Genomic DNA, 27601 nt, shown 5'->3' with positions numbered 1-27601 from the left:
GAAACTTCGAAGCGCTCAATCGCGCTGCACGCATGCGCAGAAGGGCACCTCCAATTATGAAGTTTTTGGGATGCGGCCGGGCCTCCGGAACAGATCCCGTTCATAACTGGAGGTACCACTGTGCTTTGTAGCAGGCTACCCTCTTCACTGCCTTTTGATTTGGGCCAGCCTTGGAAGGGACCAGGGTGCTGCATTTTAAGGATATCACTCTAGAAATACTGGAGAGTTAAAATCTGGATAGCAAGCAAAACTTTGTGGAAGTCTGCTTTCTGTTTCTCATACTGCAGATGCCACCTGCTGTGCATTTCTGACCAGCCCCCCCCCCTGTAAATATTTTCTAGAAGCAGGTTCCTGGAGTGTAAGTGGTCCACCAGTCATCAAAGGTGAAAAAGGAGACAGAGGCGCACCAGGGCCACCAGGTATTTTATTTTTTTATTATTTATTAAATTTGTATACCACCCTTCATCCATAGATCCCAGGGTGGTTCATAACATAAAATTACAATATAAAAAATGCAAAATACATAATAAGAACAAAAACAAATCTATGATCCCAGGGTCAGTCGGAATCCCCAAGAAGCTGGCAAGGCAGACAAAGTAAAGGAACACATTTTGTTTTCCGTTTTTCCTTCTATGAAAACACAAACAACTGCAGTCAAACCTGAAACTTCTGATCGCAATTTCTCTCTCCACCGAGAATAATTTTGCAGAATTTGCCCCAAGCTGATTAGGGAATTGAACGTGTGTGTGTTTGCTTTTCAAGCAATGAAAAGTATGATGATGCATGAGAGTATGCTAGAAGGAAATCCACTCCATATCTATAAAACTGGGAAGAGTAAATGTTTTTCATTACTGCTTTTGATTTAGTTTTATACAGTTTTCTTTAAAATAACCAAAACAAACATGGAGAGAGAGAAGAGTCAGGGGAATGGAGAATACAAAATTCAAGTATATCGCCATGTTACCTTCAACAATCCAGAGATACTTCCTTTTCATAAATCCTAAGCTTTTTTAAAAAATTGGAACAAAAGAAGGCTTAGTTCTAAACATCATTGTTAACTATGGGATGTGCAGAGGTGGATGTAAAATACCTGTAACAATGCATTTTACACACACACGCACACAAACACACACACACACACACACACACACACACACACACACACACCAGTTCTGCTTAATATGAATTTAAATTTCAGTGTTTCTAGGTAAACTGGATCACTTTCTGCATAGCTGAATTCTCATTTAGACAATTTATCACCATCTTCCATGGCCTTGACTTTCTTTCTGGTATGGAAAAGTCACACATTCATGAGGGACAGGACAGGTTTTCAAGGATTCTTGTCACATCATAAGCAAGTCTTGGAGTGGAGAAGTAAACAGGAGGGAATAGAAAAGGGCCTGTTGAGGCTAGTTTCTATAGAGACAATTTTCACCACATCTGACTATGGTTGCCAGTTGTCTTTAACAATAAACAATATCTTGATTTATGAGAAAGAAAACCCTCAGAACATCCGAATGATATGAAACAGGGAATTATGCTGGTTGCTTGTCAAGGCTGCTGCTGTTTAACTCTTTCCTTGAGGACTTGGGGTTACTACTAGGGCTTTAGCATTCTTCTCATAGTCTTCAGGGGGGAAGGAGTTAGGTCTCAGTGTAAGAAATCAGAAGTGAGTGGAAAGGAGAAAGAGAGCTATCTTATACCAGCTGCCCCTCTTCTCCCCAAGCCCTGCAGCTGCCAAGTTCCAGCAATATCTCACTGGAACTCAGAAGCCGCTGTGTGACGGACAGCTGAGCCAGACCAGAGTCTGGGGATGCAGGGCCTCCAAACTCCACCAGAAGGCTGGAGCCTCTCTCTGATTGGCTACCAAGACTGCTGGTCAAAGGGGGGTGGAGCCAGCACTTTGGAAGGGAGAATAAAAGGAGCCGTTTCTGACAGTGGGTTCAGATATTTTTAAGAGAGAGCTGGAGGGAGAGTTAGTTCTGGTCTCTGTGCGTAACATCCACTCTGCAGCTAGAGAAAGGAGACTGAGCTTAGATTGGAAGATAATGTTTAGTGTCTTGTGAGAACATTCAGACAGGAGTTAACTTAAGGGCTGAGTTTGAGCAGGAGAAGTAGGAGCTGTGAGGATACCGTCTACTTGGGTCTCATCCCAGTCAGGAGGGGAGACATCTTCTAGAAAGAGAAGATTACCAGACCAGTTAAAAGGGGTGTGGGCAGTGGCGGAGCTTCATGCTCCAGCACCGGGGGGGGGGGGGGTGGAGAGCAGGCAGGGGGATGGCTAGCTCGCATCCCGGGGGGGTGTTGCGCCGCCTGTGGTGGAGTGGCGCCCAGTGCAGGTGGGGGGGGCAGCCGCGTTGGCACCCCGCCAGGATGGCTCTTCCCCCAACCCCCTCTTCCTCCGCCAGCGGGTGTGAGGATCGCCTGTGTCTGTAATACTATTCAAAGTACCTCAAGAGTGTCTTTGATAGAAGGTTGGGTAACTGACAGAGAGTACCACCTTGTTTAAGAACCAAAGTATTAATCTGTAATACCTATGCATCAACTAGGCTAAGGAACTGAAGTGAAATAACTGGAAATAAGCTAAACATTTACCACCTAGCCTAGAAACTTGTAACACCTAACTGAGGAGTAATAACTGAATTAAGCAACTGACATTTAATAGAAGCTGTGTGTTTACTGCCTTGTTTAGAAGCTTGTAACATCCACTAAATTTAGTATGATTATGAATAGGTTAACTGTTTCCTGAAAGAACATTATCTCTGACACATCCTTTCTTTTATCAGCTTTGTTCTGCAAAATACCGTATTTTTTGCACCACAACACTCACTTTTTTCCTCCTAAAAAGTAAGGGGAAATGTCTGTGCGTGTTATGGAGGGAATGCCTACGGGTGGCATGCCTACAGATTTTCCTCCTCTAAAAACTATGTGCGTGTTATGGTCGGGTGCGTGTTATAGAGCGAAAAATACGGTAAATCTTTTCTTATTGTTCAACTTCTGCCTAAGTTTACCTTCACACAAAAAGCATATGATAACCCGTGGTGGTTATATTTAGAGTATAGATAGGTAGGATCCGCCGCAATTGGTAGCCAGAGCAGTTGGATCTGCTACAAATGGGTGGGAAGAGTGGGGTGCACTTTCACACGGCTACTTCTCCTTGCTTCTCTGGCAGTGGCAGGGGAGGGTGCAGCAGTGGCTTGTGGCAAGATCTCGCAGGACTCTCATGAGATCTTCCCAGAACCTGGAAGCTACAGCCACAACCGCTTGTCTGGAAGTGGGAGCTGCCCCTTGGACTCCGCCACCTGAGGCTGCTGCCTCACTCTGCTTCATAGATCTGTGTGGACTTAATAGAAACAGAAAATCCATAAAATTATTTCCTTTACTTTCCAGGTCCTCCTCTGCCATCAACTTATTTTAGCCAGTTAAACATCATGAAGGTAATTCTTTCCTGTTGACAGCTGAATTCTTCCTTAATAAAGTACCAGCACATTGTCTGGTTTTTAGAGGCAATTATTTGTGAATTTTCAGCATAATAGTTGCTACGTGCACGCTGGCCGTGTTTTTCATAGAGTTTCCCCTTTCCGATCCAAAGAGGGTACCTGTTTCTCTCAGACTATGCAGTGCTGTGACAGCCTGCACCTTCCCCTTGGCAGAAACATAGTGACATATGAGTGGAAGGATTTGAAGAGAAGGTATAGCCTGGCTAGCACTTATTCAGCTATAGATGTGTGGAGCTCCTTGGCAGCCTAGCTTGGTACCGATAACATTATATGCACCTTGACATTGATGGTGTTTGCTGTGAGACGTCTCTGCCAAGGTACAGAGATTGCTTCTCTAACTTTTCTTCATTTGTAGTCCTCTTCCTCAAACTCACCATTAGCCCACTGCTGCTCAGATGATTTAGCAGCCATAGATACCACATTTTTGCTTTCCTTTTCAGATGTGGTGTAGAGTAGTGGATTTGGGTAGGCAATATCTACATTCAAATCCCCACTCACTTGTAGGTTGTGGGTACAGTATCGACTCTTGGGCTAACCTACCTAAACAGGGTCATGGTGAGGATTAAATAAGATGCTCCTATAAGCTTTGTCTTGAGCCTGAATCATAATCTAAATCTTCAAATGGACTCCAAAGGCCCAGACCTCTGCCATTCAAAGAATGAAAATGTGTATACCTATCCACACTTATGGAACGTGGGTGGCGCTGTGGTCTAAACCACAGAGCCTAGGGCTTGCTGATCAGAAGGTCGTCGGTTCAAATCCCCGTGACGGGGTGAGCTCCCGTTGCTCGGTCCCTGCTCCTGCCAACCTAGCAGTTTGAAAGCATGCCAAAGTGCAAGTAGTACTTGCTGTCCATAATACTGTTTTATATCACCAGCAGGAAATATTTGTATTTCACAATAAATACATAGTATGTATTATTATATATTACTATTCAGTAAGATATAGTAATACATAAACTTTGTCTGATGGAACTAAGCCTCTGCTCTCAATTACAGTTTATTATTATTTATTAAATTTCTATACCACCCTTCCTCCAAAGATCACAGGAAGGTTTACAATATAAAAACACAAAAATACCTACTGCAATAACAAACAAAAACAATAACCCATGGCCACAATTTAAGATCTTTAAAGTACACTGTGTCTCTCCCTATACATATTTTATATAATGATACCCCAATAAAATGTCTCTTTCTTTCTTTCTTTCTTTCTTTCTTTCTTTCTTTCTTTCTTTCTTTCCTTCCTTCCTTCCTTCCTTCCTTCCTTCCTTCCTTCCTTCCTTCCTTCCTTCCTTCCTTCCTTCCTTTTTCCTTATTTACACATACATGGTTGAACAGGTATTATCTAAAGGAAGAAGGAAATATGCTTTAAATATATGGTGGGGATGTGACCATAATGTTTTGGTACATGAGCAAGCTTTCAGAGTTCTAGATCTACAGTACAACTGACCATTGCTTCCTTCCTCTATATCAGCCCATACAAAAATATACTGCAAAGCACACTCAAGCTTTGTATCAAGTCAATAAAGTAATCTCTTAGGTTTCTACAAATGTTACATAGTATTGCTGTGACGTTACTTTGTATGCCTTCTCTTTGTAGGGTGAGAAAGGAGTCAATGGAGAATTTGGCCCTAAAGGAGAAAAAGGAGAACCAAATGGAGGCTTTTTTATGTCAGGACCTCCAGGACTCCCAGGAAGACCAGGACCGGTGGTAAGGCTTCCTTCTGTATAATAAATGGTCCCGTCATTTATTTATTAATGTCTTTTTTTAAAAAATTGGGACTATCTGAGCCATAACCGGAATTACATGTATTTGCCTTACAGCCCACATTCCTTGTGTGGCTATTATTCAACTCAGAGTAGTCCCACTGAGATTAATAGACATGACTAACTTAGGTAAATTCATTTCAATGGGCCTATTCTGAGTAAAACCCAGTTGGAAACCACCCTATGTATGTGGAATCTTGCATGCCTGATGCTCATCACCCCCTGCCCCCCAGAAACTTTTAATTCTTAGTGATAAGGAACTTTACCAGAAATATGTGCACAAGAATCTATGTTTGTGCACATCATTTAGGCATTACAGCAAATGTAAATTGTACTGAGAGCAAGTAGCACATAATTCCACTGCCTCTCAGTGTGGAGTTTACCTAGTTTAACAAAACATAAGCTCTGTATCTGCCCTACTTATGAGAAGGATGGTCATGTGTCCTACTTTACAGAGGACTGTCTGCTACCAGAAGATGCCCTCTGAAGGGAATTTAAATTTGCCATTGACATTGGACAGCAGAGACTGAGGGCTGATCCTCTTGTCCTGCTGCTTACAGCTCTTTAGCACTCAATCGGAGCAAATGGCAATTTGGGTCAGGTTTTCCCCAGATTACTGTTTGCTCTGACTTAGAACTAAAGAGTGGGTTTTCCCTGGGGAAGGAGCAGGGCCAGGGGACAAGCCCCTTGGATTTGTGCTTCCTAGGCATGGGACAAGTGGAAGTATGGGCAGGCCCTGAGCTTGCTCACAGTCTTCCGCACTATGGTGAGAGGTATCACATTAATATGTCTTTAAATTATAACAATTATTTCTAATGGAGGGACGCGGGTGGCGCTGTGGGTTAAACCACAGAGCCTAGGACTTGCCGATCAGAAGGTTGGCGGTTCGAATCCCCGCGATGGGGTGAGCTCCCGTTGCTCGGTCCCTGCTCCTGCCCACATAGCAGTTCGAAAGCACGTCAAAGTGCAAGTAGATAAATAGGTACCGCTCCGGCGGGAAGGTAAATAGTGTTTCTGTGCGCTGCTCTGGTTTGCCAGAAGCAGCTTAGTTATGCTGGCCACATGACCTGGAAGCTGTCTGTGGACAAACGCCGGCTCCCTCGGCCAATAAAGAGAGATGAGCGCCACAATGGTCAGGGGTCGCTTTACCTTACCTAATTATTTCTAAATCTGCATCTACCCATACAAATCAACACATGCAAATAGGCATCCTCTTCAGTGATAATAAATAAGATGCCACCCTCCATAAAATCTCATTTTTGCAACTCTGGCATAAAAGGTAAAGGTAATGGACCCCTGACAGTTAAGTCCAGCTTCGAACGACTCTGGGGTGGCGGCACTCATCTCGCTTTACTGGCCGAGGGAGCCAACGTTTGTCCGCAGACAGTTTTTCCGGGCCATGTGGCCAGCATGACTAAGCCACTTCTGGCGAACCAGAGCAGCGCACGGAAACGCCGTTTACCTTCCCGCTGGAGCAGTACCTATTTATCTACTTGCACTTTGACGTGCTTTTGAACTGCTAGGTTGGCAGGAGCAGGGACCGAACAATGGGAGCTCACCCCGTCGCGGGGATTCAAACCACTGACCTTCCGATTGACAAACCCAAGAGGCTCAGTGGTTTAGACCACAGCGCCACTCTGGTGTAGTTGCCATTAAAATGGTGAAACTTTGCATGGGCTGCGCGACTTCAGACGACTCCAGATGGATGTGATGGAACGTACTTCTGTAATGCTCTAGAATGAGGTTTGACACATAAAAGCCCCCAAAATGTTCCGACTCTTATGGACATAGGTGCCTACTGCAGGTGTCAGTGCTATTCCTCAGGCTGTTGCAGCTGCAGCATTTACTGTAACAATCCCTTGAGGAGATTGGTTTACTGAAGTGTTGTTTTCTTTACTAGGGACCAAAAGGAGACACAGTGGTTGGGCCTAGAGGCCCCCCTGGGGTACCTGGACTACCTGGCCCTCCGGGGTTTGGACCAGTTGGACCTCCTGGCCCACCAGGACCTCCTGGCCCACCAGGGCCTCCATCAATATATGGCTCAGGTAGGTCACAAGGATGTCTCCTTTCTGCCTGGTGCACCTGTGTGGACATGAACATGAATTGGCATACATATTTGCCTCCCAAGCAGACAGCCTTCTTTGCTTATCCATATTTTACCTCTGCACTTGATGGCTGAATTGTGGAGGGGGGAAAGGGCCTAGATCCAAGAATGATACAGCTAGTTCCAAGTTCTAAAAACCAAGGTGTTTCACCAAACGTCTAGTCTGGCTCTATTTGTCAGTTCATATCTGCTCTTTCCCAGAGACTGCTGATGCCAAAACGCCAGTCACTAACCACCACCTGTTTTATAGCTTAATCCAAAGCAACCTGCACCAGGCCTAGAGCTAAAATCTCCTGATGAAAATATTCGAGGCAACTCAAAGGGCTTGTATGTTGTAAACCAATAACTGTTAACTTGTAGGCGGTGTCAACTTGTAGGTACTGCTGCTTCCGGCATCTTCCAGACAGGCAGTAATATAATCAGTGTCTTTAAAGGAGACAATAAAATATACCATGGTTTTCTTTTATTTAAGCAGCAACTGTTCCAGGCCCACCTGGACCTCCTGGAGAACCTGGATTACCTGGGACCAGGAACTTGGTAAGAACATGTATCTGTCTCTTTAAGAGCTTCCTAAAACTTTCAGTGCAATAGAAATATTAAAAACAAGTTAGACTGGCCGTGGGTATGAGCCATTTCAGTTGCATGGTGGTCCCAACATGATAATCTGCAAGGACACACAAGGTGGATAGTAGGCTTGCAACTCAGCAGTGATTGTTGGTGATTTGTGGAAGTCAGTCTGTAGTTCACTACACCTCAACCCATGTGATATATCAGCAGAGGAGTCTTCAGAGATTTCCTGCTCGCAGCAGAACATCTTCATTCAGAGTCCCCAGTTGAGGGGGAAACTCCTCCCCTGCACGGTTCAAAGTAACAAAGTGTTTATTGTCTCCCAACGCAAGACTACTAACCACTACTACCCATAGCTGTCAACTTTTCCCTTTTCTTGCGAGGAATCCTATTCGGAATAAGGGAATTTTTTTTTTTTTTTAAGGAATAGACAATCTTTATAGCATTCCTTCAAACCATAAGGGAATTTCTCTTTAAAAAAGGGAAGCGTTGACAGCTATGCTACTACCTGCTCTATAAAGGTCTTTGAAGTAAAGATACATATTACAGAGAGATTCACTAACACGATCCCCGTGCTAGCTAATGCTGCAGTGCAAAACCCAGTCTCTACCCCTGACTCTCACAGATTCAGAGTCAGGCCCTGACAGCAAACAGGACAGGACAGAACCATAATGAAAGCAATGCCCTAGAGAGTATTATACCCATCTCTCTTTAAACAAAAGAGGTTTAAAGATTTTCTCAAGGCAAATCTTTAAAAATGTAGTATAAGGTAAAGGTAAAGGTACCCCTGCCCGTACGGGCCAGTCTTGCCAGACTCTAGGGTCGTGCACTCATCTCACTCTATAGGCTGGGAGCCAGCGTTGTCCGGAGACACTTCCGGGTCAAGTGGCCAGTGTGACAAGCTGCATCTGGCGAGCCAGCACAGCACACGGAACGCCGTTTACCTTCCCGCTGGTAAGCGGTCCCTATTTATCTACTTGCACCCGAGGGTGCTTTCGAACTGCTAGGTTGGCAGGTGCTGGGACCGAACGACGGGAGCGCACCCCGCCGCGGGGATTCGAACCGCCAACCATGCGATCGGCAAGTCCTAGGCGCTGAGGTTTTACCCACAGCGCCACCCGCGTCCCCTAAAATGTAGTATAGGCATTGATAAATGGGAAACACTGGCCTGCGAGCACTTCAGTTGGAGAACAGCCTTTACCAAAGGTGTCGTGGACTTTGAAGAAGCACAAACTCGAGGCAGAAAGGAGAAACGAGCTAAGAGGAAGGCACATTTGGCAAACCCTCACCCTGATCAACTCCCACCCGGAAGCCTATGTCCCCACTGTGGAAGGATGTGTGGATCCAGAATTGACCTCCACAGTCACTTACGGACAGACTGTTAAGACCATATTCATGGAAGACACTCTTACTCTGCTATGAGTGATCGCCAAAGGTGGGGGGAGAGAGACCCATCTCTACACGTAGGCACATTGCCTGAACCAATGGGAGAGTGAATGATTCAGCAAGTCCTACACTCGACCCTGCTGCTGTTGCTGTGCTAACTCAGTGCACCTGACACACTTACAGACATGAGGGATATGCTCCTCAAGACATGACTCATTGTTCACATTACGCCAACAGTGATTACACAACAACATTGTTGTATGAAGCACTGTCAGTGAAGAGCGGCTTATACATTTCAATTGCAATCTCTGTTAATGTAATGGTTCAAGAAATACCGTATTTTTTGCTCTATAAGACTCACTTTTCCCTCCTAAAAAGTAAGGGGAGATGTGTGTGCGTCTTATGGGGCGAATGCAGGCTGCACAGCTATCCCAGAAGCCAGAACAGCAAGAGGGATTGCTGCTTTCACTGCGCAGCGATCCCTCTTGCTGTTCTGGCTTCTGAGATTCAGAATATTTTTTTCTTGTTTTCTTCCTCCAAAAACTAGGTGCGTCTTATGGTCTGGTGCGTCTTATAGAGCGAAAAATACGGTACATGCTGCAATCATGCAAATTGTGGCAGCTGTGTGTACTGAGGTCCTGCCAGTTCATACAACCAGTCCCTCCATGTTGCAAGTTCACAGGCTGCCCGCAATCACATTGGGACTGCTAAACATCTGATCTGGAAAAACGTAATTTTCCATCTAAGAAGAATCAAAGGAACATATAATTTGGGCGCCTTTTTTGTTCTTTAAAGAAGCATATGATTCAAATATCTATAAGGAGTGAAACATCCTATTTTTCAAAAAATGACAAAGTAGATGATTTAATATTTTATTCAACAGCATAAAAACCTGTCAGGTTTCAAGGTGATCTTCAAAGGTCCTGCTCTTTGGTCCACCATTGTGATCTGTTAGATTAGGAGGTACCAGAAACCAGGTGTTTTTGGTGGTGATCCACATCTTTGAAATTCCTCCACAGTCAGATATTATTTGCCTCCGTTAATGACCTTGAACACCTTGATTGATGTGCTGGTTCTTGAGTTTATTTGCTGCTGTACATATAATTCGGATGCTTGCTCAGTAAACTGTTTCTGTGATTTTGCAGAAGTTTTTGTCCACCTTCAGAGAATTATGAAAAGATAGATAGAAAATTATTATATTAATCAATTAATATTGAGTCTGGGGTTTAATAATAATATTAATAATAATGATTTATTTATACCCTGCCCATCTGGCTGAGTCTCCCCAGCCACTCTGGGCGGCTTCCAATCAAGTGTTAAAAACAATACAGCATTAAATATTAAAAACTTCCCTAAACAGGGCTGCCTTCAGATGTCCTAAGGAAACTGTCGATCTGAATTGCTCTAAACTGGGGTGGTATTTTCAGGGGAGGCTGAGCTCCATAACATAAATGAGCATAATTGTTCTCCTTCAGGTATAAAAGGCTCAGACATTCATACCACTCTCCAATGAGAATAGATGCATAATGTAGGCAGTTTTGAAGTACCATTAGCCCTTTAAAAAACATCTTTTAGATATGTGCTTGTAAGAGCAAATATTCCCTGACTCATTTGGTAAATAATAATTTTTCTGTTCTATTAAACTGCAGTATCTTGTGATAATTAATGTTTCATTTCCTTCGTGATGATCACAGATTTCAGTTTCTGAGAAATATACGCAGATACAATAAAATATGCTAGTTGTTCGTTCAAAAGAAATCTGTATGAATTGTGTAAATATTAATTCTTAGCCTTCATAATAAACAGATCTTGGTTTTTTTCATGAACTATTAAATATCTTATGTTTTAATGAACCTCCTATTTTGCTGCTTGTGTGATTTTATGAACTGGATTTAGAACTTTTCTTTAAAATAGCCTCAAGCCTAAGGCTGTTCATGCACAGAGTTATGCCATTTTCCTACAGTTATATATGCTGTTTCCTCTTGTGAGACATATTTACATTATTGGGTATGCATGTGTCATGAGGGATGCGGGTGGCCCTGTGGTCTAAACCACAGAGCCTAGGACTTGCTGATCAGAAGGTCGGAGGTTCGAATCCCCGCGACGGGGTGAGCTCCCGTTGCTCGGTCCCTGCTCCTGCGAACCTAGCAGTTCGAAAGCACGTCAAAAAGTTCAAGTAGATAAATAGGTACTGCTCCGGCGGGAAGGTAAACGGCGTTTCCGTGCGCTGCTCTAGTTCACCAGAAGCGGCTTAGTCATGCTGGCCACATGTCCCGGAAGCTGTACGCCGGCTCCCTCGGCCAATAAAGCGAGATGAGCGCCGCAACCCCAGAGTCGGCCACGACTGGACCTAATGGTCAGGGGTCCCTTTACCTTTACCTTTACCTTTATGTGTCATGAACTAAACAGTAAAAAGAAACATATTTCTGTTGGTTAACCTTACAGCAGTAAGGTTAAAGTATTTTGATCTTTAAAATCCAGGGTAGCTACTCTTTAGTCTTCTTGCCAAACATTCATCTCTTCATCTGGAAAGGTTGTTGTCAGAGACGGCCCCCAGGTCTCAGCTCACAGAAGACCAATGCTAGCCAGCAGAACTGTACAAAGTCTTTATTGAAGTTTAGTTCCCATTTTCAGACCCTAGCGTGCGTCTCTACGTCTAGACCCTAGACCAGCGAAGCCTCGTCTGAGTCTCCGCCCCCTGTACACCAGTTTAAGACTCTAGCCTTACTCCACCTTCTACGTTTCTCCTTCCGCCTCTGGGTCCTACTACCCCCCTGGGTGCCTTCCTTCCTGGACGCCTCGGAAGCGGACCCTTCGGACTCCTCCCCCTCTCTTCGCCGGGCTTTAGGACCCGGCTCCCTCTCCGGGCTGCTCATTGCGCCCCCCTCTTGTACATTTGAACTTGGCGCGCGCGCGCTGCCCCTGACCTTCCTTTTGACCGTTTCCTCGCTCTCTGATGCAGGCGTGGCTAACCCTGACTCATGTCCTTCCGCTGACGGAAAGCTGCCTGCTGCCGATGCTTGGGACTCCTCCCCCTTACTGCTCTCCGGTGGGGAAGCTGGTCCCGATTTCCAGCTGCTGCTCTCTGAGTCCCCTCTGGCCCCTCCTTCCTGGGGTGTTCCCTCTGGCAACCCCCTAGCTCTGACCACGGGAGCCCCTTTCTGTGAATCCTCTGATTCGCTGGAGAGACTTAGAGACCTCGGATGGCTATCATCGCTGACCTCTCCCTCGGATTCCTCTCCCTCGGTCTCCAATCCCTCCCTTTCCTGTCTCTCTGCTAATGAACCCCTGACATCCATCCCCCCCTCGAAGCCCCCCCTTCCCCCCTCCCCTCCTTCCGGTGTGGGTACTGGGTGCTCCGTCGTAGCGGGGGTGCGTGCAGGATACAGTTCGTCCCCCATGTACTCGTCGACCTCGCTCTCCTCTGCCTCCATCTCTCTGTCTCCGTGCTCGAACCCTACGTTGTCCCCCAACACGTCCATGTCCGTCTCGCCCCCCTCCCCCTCTTCGGGTGGTCCCAGCCAAGGACCCCGCAGCCACTTCCTGCGCCACTGCTCCTCTGGTTGATCGTCCCACCAATACGAGTGGTCTGAGGCAGACCCTGGTGGCGAACCCACCTGGGAGCTTGGGACTGGTGCCTGTTCCTCGTCCGAGGCGAACCCCTGGAATGTGCTGGCTGAAAGAGTGGGTGTGAAGAGCCAGTCGTCGAAATACTCTGCTGGCATGGGCCTGTGCGGGAAGATGGCACGAAACTCCTCTTTGAGCAGAGGCTCCTCCAAGGCATAGTCCGGTACCCAGCTGTTGGCACTGGCCGGGGTACCCTCTCTGGCTAGGAGATATTCTACTCCCTCTTCCCCCCATCTCGAGTCTAAAATCTCTGTGACCTCGTTGATGTGCCCCCTCCTAGGCAACCCCCCCTTTCTGGGCCCTTCTCTGAGCGGGTCTGGTGCTGTGTCTGGCTCCTGAAATCTATGAGGTGCTTTGTAGGGCGTGAGCACCGATCTATGGAACACCGGATGCATTCTGGAACCTTCCGGAAGAGCCAACCGGAAGGCCACTGGATTGACCTGTGCCTGGACTTGGTAAGGTCCTAGCTGCTTATGCCCTAGCTTCTTCTTCGCTAACGATCTGGTCGGCACTGCTTGCGCTGCTAACCAGACCCAGTCTCCCACCTGTATATCTTCCCCAACTCTTCTGTGTCTGTCAGCCTGCACCTTGTATGCGTGCTTTGCTAGTTCTACCTGCCTCCTGAGTTGTTCGTGGACTTCCTGCAACTCCGACGCTAAGGCTTCCGCTGCCTGTGGCTCCCCCTCCCCCACTCTCTCTAAACCCGGGAAGGTTCTGGGATGCCTCCCGTTGTTGGCGAAGAACGGCGTCACCCCCGTCGACACGTGCTTCGTATTGTTGTAAGCGAACTCGGCGAGTGGCAGGTAGTCCACCCATGTCGTGGGCTGCTGATTGGCGTAGCATCTCAGGTACTGCTGCATGATGGCGTTGACCCTCTCCGCTTGCCCGTTGGTCTGTGGGTGTCTCGCCGACGCCAAATTGACTTTGACGTTCAGAATGCCCATCAGCTTCTGCCAGAAGTTCGAGATGAACTGTCGCTCCCGGTCGGAGAGAATAGACCGTGGCAGACCGTGGACTTTGAACACGTGGTCTATGAACAGTTTGGCGGTCTGCTCTGCCGTGGCTACCTTCGCACACGGAATGAAGTGTGCCATCTTAGTAAACATGTCCACCACCACTAGCACTGCTGTCTTTCCCCTCGAGCTGGGCAGATCCGTGACGAAGTCCAGGGCCACCCTCTCCCACGGTTCAGACGGTGTCTGCAGCGGTTCCAGCAGTCCGGCCGGCGGTTTGTGAACTGACTTGGCCCTTTGGCAGGTGTCACATCTCGAGACGTAATCCGCTACTTCCCCCCGCATCTTGGGCCACCAAAAGTCTCTGGCTACTAGTTCGACCGTCTTTTCTTTGCCAAAGTGCCCGGCGGTGGGAGCGTCGTGTAGCTGCTGCAGGACCCTTGCGCGGAGGTCGTCTCCCGGCACGTAGAGTGCTCCCTTGTGGAGGAGCAACCCATCGCGTATCTGGAACTCGTCGGCCCTCGCTGTGCCCCTGTGCACCTCCTCCATCTTGGCCTGTGCGAAGGGGTCTTCCCGCAGCGCGCGACGTACGGCGTCCAGGTCCACGGTTGCCGACGCGCATGCCCACGCTTCCGGTACGAAAATGTGCTTGGCCGCCGACGGTGCCGCCTCCTCAAGGTATTGCGGCTTTCTGGACAATGCATCCGCCATCACGTTGTTGTCGCCTGGGATGTACTCTATCTTGAAGTCGAAGTCCGCGAAGAACTCTGCCCATCTAATGTGTCTCTGGTTGAGGAACCTAGCCGTGCGCCAGTACTCCAGATTCTTGTGGTCCGTGTGGACCTGCACTGTATGTCTGGCTCCGATGAGGAAGTGCCTCCATGCCTTGAATGCTGCATGTATGGCTAGCAACTCCCTGTCCCAGATAGTGTAATTCTGCTCCGACTTGCTGAGCTTCCTCGAGTAGAAGGCGCACGGCCTCCAGTCCCCCTGCTGGTCTTGTTGCAACAGGACAGCTCCCACGGCTCTGTCTGAGGCGTCTGTCTCCACCCTCATGGGTCTGCTGGGATTCACATGCAGCAGCTGCTCTTCGGACGCGAAGAGACGCTTGAGTTTCTGAAAGGACTGCTCCGCTTGCTCCGTCCAGATGAATTTCTTCTTCTTGGAGCTGAGCATGTCGGTGATGGCCGCTGTCTGCATGGCAAATCCCTTGATGAACTTGCGGTAAAAGTTGGCAAAGCCGACAAACCGCTGGACTTCCTTCCGATTGCGTGGGCTTTTCCAGTCCAAAACTGCGCGAACCTTGGCGCTGTCCATGGCGAGCCCCTTGTCCGACAACTTGTAGCCCAGGAAATCCACCTCCGTCACGTCAAACTGGCACTTCTCCAGCTTGGCGTACAGCCTGTGCTCCTTCAGTCTCTGCAGAACTTCCCTGACATCCCTCTCGTGCGCCTCTCGCGATTCTGAAAAAATCAGGATGTCGTCCAGGAAGCATACGCACTTCTTGTAAAGGAGCCCCGCCAGCACGTGATGCATAAAGGCTTGGAAAGTGTGAGAGCCATTTTGTAATCCGAAGGGCATAACTCTGTATTCGTAGGTGCCCAGTGGCGTGAACATGGCCGTCTTCCACTCGTCGCCGTCGCGCATGCGAATCAGGTTGTACGCCCCACGTAGATCCAACTTGGTGAAAACGCGTCCTTTCCGCACCGTCGCGAGCAGGTCGTCTATCTTGGGCATGGGGAAAGCTGAGGGCTTGGTTTTCGAATTTAAAATTCTGAAGTCCACCACCAGCCTCCGTTGGGGCGTGTCCCGCTTCTTCACAAAGAATACTGGACTGCCTCCCACCGCTTTCGACTCCCGGATGAACCCACGCTTCAAATTGTGATCTATGAACTCCCTGAGTTCTTGCAGTTCATCCTCAGACATGGAGTACAGTTTCCCAGTTGGCAGCGTCGCCCCCGGCAGGAGGTCAATCTTGCAATCATAGGGTCTGTGAGGGGGTAGCTTGTCCGCCTCCTTCTCGCAGAATACCTCCAAAAACTCCGCATACTTGTGGGGTACTGCTTGCAGCGTGCCCAACTGTAACTGCGGGTCCTCCTCTTCCCCTTCTGGGCTGGGTATAATGCAGTGTTCTGCACAGTAGGAGGAGCCAAAAGTCAGTTGGCGCTGGTACCAAGCCAATGCTGGGCTGTGCCTGTGCAGCCAACTCATGCCTAATACTACAGGCGTGTCCGACAGTTGGGTGACATTGAAGCTGATGACCTCCCGGTGATTCCCAATTTGCATCACCATCGGGGGCGTCTGCTGCACCACCTGCCCCCCTAGCAGTTCCCTGCCATCCACCGTGACAACCCTCAGGGGCAGCGTGGCTGGCAGTAACGCTACGTTATGTTGTTGAATGAACTCCAGTCCTATAAAGTCTGCATTACTGCCAGAGTCAATTGTAATAGGCACTTCTAAGGTGAGTCCATTGGGCAGCTGGAGCGATGCGGTGAGCTGCACCACTGGTTTGGGCGGGAGGGGGTCTGTGGGCTGTAAAATCTCTGGGGACTGCTTCACTGACTCGTCTGGCTGGGCCCCAGTGCCTCCGTTTCCAGCCAGACTTGGTCGTTTCCCTGCTGTGTTTCTCTCTGCTGAGTTGTTTCCAATACTGTCACTGACGCTGCAGTGTGCTTGTGGATCCTCTGGGGACACTCTTTCGCCATGTGCTCTTCACTCTCACATATATAGCACTTCCTGTTCCTTCTAGGCAGCTTCGGTTTTACTGCTCCCGGTGTTAAGGCTCTGGTAGCTGAGTGAGCCCTAGCACCGCCAATCTCCATCTGCTCGTCGCCCCCTCCCTGTGGAGGCGTGGACTGCGCACGCGTTGCCTCTCTAGGCAAGAGGGAGGGCACTCTCGCTGGTGTGCGTCCCCAATGCCCTTCTTCTTTGCTCCATGGGCGTTCCTCCTGCCTCACCCCAATCGACAACGCTCTTTCAACCACTTGCTGAGTGGTTGTGGGTCTCTCTCCCCGTGCCATCTCATCCTTGATTTGTGGGTTCAATCCCTCCAAAAAAAGGTCTCTAACTGGCGTAGAATCCTTATCCCAATTCAGCGCGTTGACCAATGCAAAAAACCGGGAATGATACTGCCTTACGCTGGCTTTCCCTTGTCTTAGCCCAAATATATCTTTCCGGGCAATGTCAATGTCTATGTTGGATAAGAAACAGGAGTCCATTGCTTTAATGAATGCATCTGCGCTTTGGAGCGCTGGATCATTATCCCTCCACAGATTGCGCAGCCATGCTTTCGCGTCCCCATGCAGATGAGACAAAATAAACCCCACTTTCTCCCGCTCATCTCTAAAGTCTCTATCCAGCAGCTGCAGCGCAAACAGCACATCTGCTCGGAAATTGGGGTACTGCTGCAAATTCCCATCAAAATGAGATACAATGCTGCCTCCTCTCTTCCCCAGCCCAATTCCCTCGGATCTGGGTCCCGGTAGCCCCTGCTTCACAAGCCCTTCCAACCTGGCTTGAAGATCTCTGCAGGCAGCTGCCGCTTCTTCCTCTCTCTTCCTGGATGCGATTATTTCAGCGCTGAGTTGTGTCACCGCTTCTTCCAGGGAAGCTATTTTCTGTTCTGTAGTCATCTCGCCTGACTCTTGTGAGCTCGCAAGGCACCAGTCTTCTGCCCTCCCTGCCTCGCTTCCGCAGCGATGCTTGAGGCGAAGAAAACCGATGAAACAGTGGGACGAGGCTTACTGTCAGAGACGGCCCCCAGGTCTCAGCTCACAGAAGACCAACGCTAGCCAGCAGAACTGTACAAAGTCTTTATTGAAGTTTAGTTCCCATTTTCAAACCCTAGCGTGCGTCTCTACGTCTAGACCCTAGACCAGCGCAGCCTCGTCTGAGTCTCCGCCCCCTGTACACCAGTTTAAGACTCTAGCCTTACTCCACCTTCTACGTTTCTCCTTCCGCCTCTGGGTCCTACTACCCCCCTGGGTGCCTTCCTTCCTGGACGCCTCGGAAGCGGACCCTTCGGACTCCTCCCCCTCTCTTCGCCGGGCTTTAGGACCCGGCTCCCTCTCCGGGCTGCTCATTGCGCCCCCCTCTTGTACATTTGAACTTGGCGCGCGCGCGCTGCCCCTGACCTTCCTTTTGACCGTTTCCTCGCTCTCTGATGCAGGCGTGGCTAACCCTGACTCATGTCCTTCCGCTGACGGAAAGCTGCCTGCTGCCGATGCTTGGGACTCCTCCCCCTTACTGCTCTCCGGTGGGGAAGCTGGTCCCGATTTCCAGCTGCTGCTCTCTGAGTCCCCTCTGGCCCCTCCTTCCTGGGGTGTTCCCTCTGGCAACCCCCTAGCTCTGACCACGGGAGCCCCTTTCTGTGAATCCTCTGATTCGCTGGAGAGACTTAGAGACCTCGGATGGCTATCATCGCTGACCTCTCCCTCGGATTCCTCTCCCTCGGTCTCCAATCCCTCCCTTTCCTGTCTCTCTGCTAATGAACCCCTGACAGTTGTGAACTTCCAGCATTACAGATAAAATAAAAACTAAACTAAGCTGAAGCACAGCATTATTCTTGTTGTCAGTTCAGTCCCATCACTTGCAATCTTTACGGGTGACCTTTGATTTTAGTGTAGCTGTAACACATCCACAGCCTTGTGACTGTGGTTTAATATATTCTCTAACCTTGTTTCAAAAGTTAGGAAGAGGACAAAGGAGACATATCATTGTATAAGAATATATGATGCTGCCATATTCCTGGGGCAAACCGTTGATTCTCCCAATATTGCCAGCAGTTCTCAAGCAGGCATACATATTTCCTTTTAACTAGAGCTTGAACCTAGTAGCTTACGCATGCAAAGGAGGCGCTCTACTACTTTGCCTCTATTCTTCCTTCCCTTTGTGTTCCAGTAGCATGGTGTGTACGTAAGCACACACAAACACATGCACAGCTCATGTCATTCAACAGGAGCAGGCTGGGTCTAGGAGACCGAGAAAGATTATTGTTTCTGATAGATAGATAGATAGATAGATAGATAGATAGATAGGAAGGACAGTACGGCTTTATAGTGAGGCAGTGCTGCTTCTTCTGACTTGCAGTGACTCTCCAGGGATTTCCACAGTGCTGGTCCCTGACACCATTTACAGAAACTGGAGGTATGGTTGACCCTGCAAGCTTATACACCAAGAGCAAGCACTTCTTCACTGAGCTACTGCCTCTGCTGTTACAAATAGCCTCTGTGACTAATTATTCATAACCCTTAAGTTCTGCTTTCTTTCTTTTTTTAAAAAAATCCTTTCATGAACTCTTGGTCATTTCTTGTCCAGATAAAAAGTACATTCTCATAGGCTATTGTTTTTATTTGAGCAATTAATGTTTTTATCTTGACAGGTCACAAGGTTTAGAAATGTTGACACTATGCTACAAAAGGTCCACTTAGTGTCCGAAGGCACATTGACCTACCTTAGCGAAACCAGTGAGGTGTTTATTCGTACTCAAGGAGGATGGAAAAAATTGCAGGTAACAGTTGGTTTGGGGGTAGGCAACTCATCTTCTGTTCCAAGATTTGTCACCTGCTTTGTTTTTTGAAAGGAATGTTTCAGAACTGAGATTACCCCTGAGTGGGAAAAATATTTCTTTCATTTAAAGTTCATCACTGCTTCTGTCCTTCTTTCGATTTCATTTTATGTTTTACTCCAGCTTGGTGAACTGATTCCTATTCCTGCTGACAGCCCCCCACCTCCAGCAATTTCAAGTCCAGTAAGTATTAAAACACCTTTCTGATTGAGAAGTGCTGTATCAGATGCTGACAGAAACCATATGTAATGGGACATGAGTACGGGACCTCTAAGAGCTCCAGTCTTTCCTTGTTCGTGGTAATATGTAATATGATAGTCAGCTGAATGAGGAGTTTATGAAACATTTCACTAACTTTCTATCCCCTGTGAAGAATTAATGATGGTAGTTGTTGGGCAAATCATGTGTACATATATCTTTGTATTTGTCCATAAGTTGGTTATACTAGTTTTGATGGTTGTTGACAACTGCTGGATAGAAGTATCATTAGGACTGAAAACAGGTGTAACATTCTAAGAGCAAATGGAGCAGTCTGATAGCTGCTCCGTTGCACCATAAACAATTTTTTTTCTGGAGGAAAATTAGTTCTTCAGGTTTATTATTCCTATTTATTAAATTTATATTTCATCCAAAGGTCACAGAGCAGTTTACAGGTTCTAGAACATTTCAGTTTGAATATGAAAAACCCAGTTATGGTGAGCATATTTTGGCTGGCATATCTACCAACAGTTTTGTGTTTCATTTTTAAACGTTAGTGATTTATTTTAAAAAATTAATAAATAAAATCAACAAGACACCTTCCCATTACACAAGAAGAGGAACAAGTCTGAGGGTTGGGATTTACTTAACTAATATATATGTCTGTCATAAGAGCTGCAAAGCCAAGCTCAGGTTATGGCTCATTAACTCACACTGAGTGCTCTTAAAACCTTACGTCTGTCTCTACCCTTGTTTTCTCTCGTCTTAATGCTTTATTTTGTTGTGTGTTAAACTAATAGGGATTTCAACCCCTTCCAGCACCAATCCCAGCTTCAAATACTGACGGCCGAAGGCCAACTGTAAGTAGGAGGCTTGTTTTGTGCTGTTCTGGGTGGTTTAGCTGCTCTGTTTGTAGATAAAGGGTATGTTTGCCCCATTTTTCTTCCCATGGTACATCCTACGAAACGTTGCTGTGGCGCATGAGTGCAGTCTCTAGTTGGCCTGTGGCTTTCTGGCTTGGCTGCAGGAAAGTCAATTCCTCTTAAAAGTTCACTTCCGCATGATTTTAATTTTAATTTGTAAACCTTTCAACTATAAGTAAAGCCTCAAAGAGGTTGGCAAAGAATATAAAAACATACAGTGAAATGGTCAATACAATCCACCTGACGTGCCCTGCTGTGACATTGATGCAGCACAGCCATAACTAATCACTGCTAGAGGCTTAATTACCACCAGAACCCCAAGCTCCTCATCCTTTATTCCGCAGCTTCATCTGGTGGCCTTGAACACCCCGTTTTCTGGTGACATGCGAGCTGACTACCAGTGCTTTCAACAAGCTCGGGCTGCTGGTTTGCTCTCAACATACAGAGCTTTCTTGTCTTCCCATCTGCAAGATCTCTTGACGGTGGTCAGGAAAGCTGACCGGTACCATGTGCCCATAGTTAATCTTAAGGTAAGATTTTATTTTGTCTGCTTTGCTTTATAAAACTCGTCCCTATAAGAATGTGCCATGCAGTGTAAATACACTGATAAAAGGTAAAGGTACCCCTGCCCGTACGGGCCAGTCTTGACAGACTCTAGGGTTGTGCGCCCATCTCACTCAAGAGGCCGGGGGCCAGCGCTGTCCGGAGACACTTCCGGGTCACGTGGCCAGCGTGACATCACTGCTCTGGCGAGCCAGAGCCGCACACGGAAACGCCGTTTACCTTCCCGCTAGTAAGCGGTCCCTATTTATCTACTTGCACCCGGGGGTGCTTTCAAACTGCTAGGTTGGCAGGCGCTGGGACCGAACAACAGGAGCGCACCCCGCCGCGGGGATTCGAACTGCCGACCTTTCGATCGGCAAGCCCTAGGCGCTGAGGCTTTTACCCACAGCGCCACCCGCTTCCCAAATACACTGATAGATCTGGTCTAAGCAGAAAAAACCACCCTGCTGATCCTAGACTTGTAGCCCAATTTTTCCTTTAACTATGCCCATTTAGCACCACTTTCCTCCACCTTTGGTTGTGCCCATTCATTCATTAATGAAGGAAGGATATCTTTCTCCACCTTTGGTTGTGCCCATTCATTCATTAATGAAGGAAGAATATCTGCTTGTACAGAGCATTTTCACAGCTGAGCCACTGTCACCACACACCAAGGGAACGGAATACTTGGTTTTTCCTCCATAGCTGTGGGCTGTTAAGGAAACAGGAGTGTTTTTCAGGTGGTGATCTGGCAAGTCTTTGGTCTCTCTGTACCCTGCATGGTGGTAGAATTTCAAAGAGTAAAAAAACAGAGGCAGGCAAGACGGATGTGAAACAACTGAGGGGAAAACAACTTGGTCAGGGCAGGGGCAATTTCACTTCTAAAAACTGGCTTCCTTTCTTTCCTGTAGGGAGAAACGTTGTTCAGTAACTGGGAGTCAATATTCTCTGGCAATGGGGGACAGTTTGACCTCCGGATTCCAATATACTCCTTTGATGGTAGGGATGTCATGACAGATCCAGCTTGGTAAGTTCACAGTCATTTACACAGTTTCTGGTGTTACCATGTGTTATGTGAAATATTAGCCCAATGTTTTAACAAGATCACTCTGCAAGTATGCTTCTGGACATATTTAAAATTCCCCTGGACTCTGGCAGCAGCCAGGGGAGAATTAATAACTTCCTTCTTCAGGGCCAAAACTATGCATCTGAGCAAGGTGCAAAAACTAGGCCTAAATTGAACAGTAAAAACAGAAGGGAAAGTGAACTCTTTTGCCCACCCGCCACGTCCCCTGCACTTTAAAGGTAAAGGGACCCCTGACCATTAAGTCCAGTCATGACCAACTCTGGGGTTGCGGTGCTCATCTCACTTTATTGGCCGAGGGAGCCGGCGTACAGCTTCCAGGTCATGTGGCCAGCATGACTAAGCCGCTTCTGGAGAACCAGAGCAGTGCACGGAAACACCGTTTACCTTCCCGCCGGGGTGCTTTCGAACTGCTAGGTTGGCAGGAACAGGGACCGAGCAACGGGAGCTCACCCCGTCATGGGGATTCGAACTGCTGACCTTCTGATCAGCAAGTCCTAGGCTCTGTGGTTTAACCCACAGTGCCACCCACGTCCCCTGCACTTTACTGAATAAAATCAAGTTAATTTATGTCAAATTTGGAACTAGCCATACACATGGAATTGTTTTTCCAAGGAATATTACTAAAGCATTCCTCTTACTTCAGGCCTCAGAAAGTTGTCTGGCATGGTTCAAGTTCAAATGGAATACGACTCATTAGCAACTACTGCGAAGCCTGGAGGACAGCGGATCTGGCCGTCATGGGACAAGCCTCACCCTTGAAGTCTGGGAAGTTATTGGATCAAAAGGCATATAGCTGTAGCAACAGGTTCATCACTCTTTGCATTGAAAACAGTTATGTCTCAGACATATGAAGGAAACAAGTCCCCTTCCCACTCCCAATATAAATTTAAAGTTTATTAAAGAAATGTTGCCACTGACATATAATTTTTAAATTATGTAAATATTGTACTGTAATTGCATACTTTTTTAAAAAAAGAAAAGAAAAACCTAACCAAAGAAAGCATACCTCAGTGCAGAAATCATATTCCAAGATGGTGAAATTCATTCTTCTGAAACATTTCAACCCATGCAGAAACTGTGTAGATCAGCTGGGCTGAACAACCACACAGAAGTGCCTGGGCAATATGGGACTGGTCCCTATTATAAGGCAGTTGCTGAAAAGTTTGGTTGGAGATACCAGGTATAGTATGCAAACTAGAGGGACCATTGTATGTTGTTCCAGTGGGGCTAGAACAATTGTCTCTAGTACAGAAGGGGCAGAATTACTATGGCAGATGTAGGGTTCCATAAACCTTTCTGCTGGGTAAAAAGCCATTGAACATCACTGTCTCATTAGCGTCACGTTCCATCTGCCCTAGGTTGCCTACCACAATACTAGGCTGAAAACTGATTCTCAAACATTCCTCTCAGTTTCAAAAGTAGGTTGCTACACATCATAGGAAAGAGCTGTTTGAGAAGCACGCGTTCACACCCCTCTTTTATGGAACAAACTGCATAGTTCTAAGAAACTTGGCACACAGAAGGCCATGGTTTGGAAGACTGGAACCCTACAAAGGAGTTTGCCCTAACATCTTCCTTTGGGTAGGAAACAAGTTTGAATGTAACTGACCTTGGATTAAGCCATCTCTCCCTCCCCCATCGTTGCATGAGGGCAGCACAAGGAATATGAATTTCACCCCTATGGAAATGTAATTTGATGCATATTTTGGTGCTACTGTGGTCTTGAAAAAAACCCCGAACTGTGCTGAAAGGTCATTATAATAGTGCTAAATAGCTGATTCCCCAAAGGGCACGTAGAAAACTTCTGTTTGGAACCTTGCACCATTCAAAGCGCCTCTCCCAAAGCCCGGAAGAACTTCAGGAGAGGCATCCAATGGAATACGAAGAACTGCAGTTTGGAAAGAGAAAACAGAAAAAACATGAAGTGTCTGTGGAATCACGTGGGATCCCAACCGTTACTGTGTATAGTACTGGCAAAACTGTCCGTAGCTAATTTGATTGAAAGGCAGCATAATGCGTTTACATCTCTCATTTCAGTTTGGAGAAAGTTTCCTTCCTGTTTGCTACAGGAATTGTCAAAAGCAACGACAGGCAGGTGTCATGTTTTCTTTCAGATAGATATTGGATCATTATTCCATGTTAAGTGAAATGCAGACTTGCTGCTTTTCCTCTCCTCACCTCTTCCCCTTCATTTTTTCAGTTTTCCGTTGGAACTAAATTGTAGCTTTTAGGAATTGTTAATGAACTACATGATGACCCTCACAAAAACAGTATTCCAATCATGCTGTAAACATTTTGGTTCTATATGGTCTCACAGTATATTGTATAAGAAGCTATGCACTTAAAATTGTCATAATGTAACACTATAACGGCAGGCAATAATTACTGTTTTGAAACATAAGCTAGTAGCTCTACTCTTTAGTGATCTCTATGACTCGTTTGCCATCAAATCAGTTATTTAATAGCTAGCTGTAAGTCAAAAGCTTTTTTCTTCCAGAGTCCTTATCATTGTAACCAATGTTGTTTTTATATGATGTAAAAATGTGAAATCCAGTTCTATTTTTCCATTTTAATTAATATAAAAGCATATTTCCCACTGTCTGGGCTGAGTACTTGTTTTTCCCTGTATAAATATCTTCATCATAATGGTTAAGGAATATTTGAGAAAGAAAAGCGGACAAAAATAATACCAAATTATTCCACAATCGCGTTTAATACCAGATAATTTCACAGTCTTGTATATAATGAGAAAAGATTTTAGCCCTCTTTATATGTGAATTGAATGAAGTGTGTATCTCCTGGTGTTGGTCACACTGCTAACTGGCTCCACCACTCATTGATGTACACTGTCTGCATCAAGAGTCTATGAGTTGAGGAGCTGCTGCCAGCTATGGTTTGTTGATATGGAAGAAGTCCAGGAAGCAGGGTCAGTGCCTCGTATGGGTTTGAGCACAGAAGCATAGAATTGTTGACTTGGAAAGGACCCCAGGGGTCATTTAGTCCAACCCCCTGCAGAACAGAGTTACTACATGTCCTAACAAAACTGGTAGAGCATATTAATATGTACATTTTGATGCATAAAACAACATCCTGGCCACAAATAATGTATAGGGGCTGTTAATGTGTAGAAGCAGTGGTACAGCTGCTCCTAAAGAAACCTGCTCTAGACCTCTTAGACTACAAATATTGACCAGTCGCAAATACCCCCTTTGAGGGGCAGGTGGTGAAGAGGGGGCAGCAGCAAACATTGTTGGATTATTATTATTATTATTATTATTATTAAATTTTCTATATCACCCTTCATCTGAAGATTACAGGGTGGTTTACAATGTAAAAACACAAAAATGCATACCATAATAACAAACAGAAACAATACTACCCCCCAATACACACATACAATTTGGATTCATAACAGTCTGGGTTCAGGCCTGGCCTTGGGACTAAGTCAGCCTTGGCTGCCCTAATGGATAACCTTTACAGAGAGAGGGACGGAGGGAATGTGAGCTTTCTTTTGCATCTTGATCTCTCTTCAGCTTTTTTGTACCATTTACCATGTTATCCTCCCCTACCAGCTCTGGAAATTGGGAGCACTGTAATACAGTAGTTCTGATCCTACCTTTGGGACAGTGTCCAGAGAGTAGCATTGAGAGAATGCTTTTCAGCCCCCTGGTAGCTATGTTATCTCCAGAGCTATAAACTTAAAAACTATGTCAAATAAATTTTGGAGTGTTTCAACAACAACAACAGTAATTTATTTACCAGTTATATTTTAAAGAAAAAATATCAAAGCAGTTTACAACACATCAAAATATAAAGTATACATTCAAAGCAACATAATTAACAGGAAACTAAAATATTATATTTAACATTTCAGAAGACAACATTACTAAAGGAAGTCAAATATAAAATGCACATTTAAAACAGTATAATGAACAAGAGAAAAAAATATTATCCCTTCCAATCAGGATTCAGGCCCCATCATGGGACTGAAACTGCCTTGATCGCGCTGGTCGATGATCTCTGATGGGCTAGGGAGATTTCAGTCCAGCCCCATACAATGCAGGAATCTAAGTTAAAGGATACATGACAGAGGGCCATCCAACTTCTGCTTAAAAACCTTCAAGGAAGAAGAGTCTGCCACCTCCCAACGGAGACGACAGTGGCCTTCACCACTTCCCAAACCCAGCTTGTTACCGGTACTCCTTCTTGGTTAGATACTAGTAGCCAAAATGGGCAACACATGGACAAATACCGTAGATGGTAGAATACACTCCCCAACCACCCTGTCAACATCTGCAAGATGCAATAACAGGGACTCATCCAAGCATCTGAATTGCTCTCTAATATGGAAACAGACATAATTTAAACATTTCCAGTAAAACAAGCAGCAGTGGAATCTCCTTGGCAGGCCTTCTCAATCCCACAGTTGCCGGGAATGGTATGGTTACTTCATGGGGGGAAAACAAGCCTCTCCTTCATGTTATGTGCTGGGACTGACTTCCGACATTGAAAACAGATTCCTGGATTAATTTGGGTGTTGACTCAAATGAAACTGAGAAACATTTTCAAAGAAGAGACAAAAATGGCGTTGAAAATTTTACAGACTAAAAGCATACTGCTACTATTTCCTATAGTGTTTATATGACACACCATGACCAACAAGTAGAGTCAGGAAAGTATATTGGCCAATCTCATCCTCCCCAGCAGGAGTTCATTTGAGTTCAAGGCTCATATGGAACTGGAACTCCTATTCTTAAGAACTACACAGCAGACAAGTTGGTCAGACACATCTCCAGCACCGTGACAGGAAAGTCTGAACTTCCGAAATCTCTGCCTGTCAGGCCCAGACAGTTATTAAAAGCACAGATCAGAGGGTTGCAGTGCAGAAAAGGTCATGGGTGGGGGAAGAATTCAGAAGCATAATCTTAATGCTGCAATCATAACCCCATTTAGGATTTCAGTAGGACTTATTTCTGAGCAGATATGGGCTATGTACACACCATTTGTAGAACACTGATATAGTTTTTTCCAGTCTGGAATCATTCATGCTCCCCTTCAACATGCTGCTTTCAATCCAGATTAGACTCTGCTGTCTGCAAGGATAGATGCAAGGATACTTGAGACCCTTGGTTAGGTTACCTTTGAATAGGTAAAAGGTAAAGGCAAAGGATCCTTGGACAGTCAAGTCCAGTCAAAGGTGACTGGGGTTGCGGCGCTCATATCACTTTCAGGCCGAGGGAGCTGCCGTTTGTCCACAGACAGCTTTCCAGGTCATGTGGCCAGCATGACTAAACTGCTTCTGGCACAACGGGACACTGTGCTAGGGCACATGGAAACACCATTTACCTTTCAGCCGCAGTGGTACCTATTTATCTACT

At 46.4% G+C, this 27601-nt stretch overlaps 1 protein-coding gene across 3 annotated transcripts in view; it reads left to right on the top strand.

Moving 5' to 3' along the window:
* Positions 1-24822, top strand: part of COL15A1 (collagen type XV alpha 1 chain) — a 129329-nt gene extending 104507 nt beyond the window's left edge. For 2 of the 3 annotated variants that reach the window (XM_077917642.1, XM_028702494.2), the window contains 11 exons: positions 342-419; positions 3391-3437; positions 5103-5213; positions 7170-7314; positions 7846-7910; positions 19287-19415; positions 19596-19655; positions 20471-20530; positions 20938-21123; positions 22048-22163; positions 22867-24822. In XM_077917642.1, coding sequence (XP_077773768.1) covers positions 342-419; positions 3391-3437; positions 5103-5213; positions 7170-7314; positions 7846-7910; positions 19287-19415; positions 19596-19655; positions 20471-20530; positions 20938-21123; positions 22048-22163; positions 22867-23074 — 1205 coding nt within the window. In that variant the 3' untranslated portion in view covers positions 23075-24822. Of the gene's footprint in view, positions 1-341; positions 420-3390; positions 3438-5102; positions 5214-7169; positions 7315-7845; positions 7911-19286; positions 19416-19595; positions 19656-20106; positions 20451-20470; positions 20531-20937; positions 21124-22047; positions 22164-22866 lie in introns of those variants that run through there. The other variant, XM_028702495.2, reaches the window with a different exon arrangement.
* Positions 24823-27601: the final 2779 nt, after the last annotated feature.

The sequence above is a fragment of the Podarcis muralis genome, chromosome 13, assembly GCF_964188315.1.
Source record: "Podarcis muralis chromosome 13, rPodMur119.hap1.1, whole genome shotgun sequence".
Classification (NCBI taxonomy): Eukaryota; Metazoa; Chordata; class Lepidosauria; order Squamata; family Lacertidae; genus Podarcis; species Podarcis muralis.
Note: the sequence above shows the minus strand (reverse complement) of the source record. Positions and strands in the feature narration are given on the sequence as shown.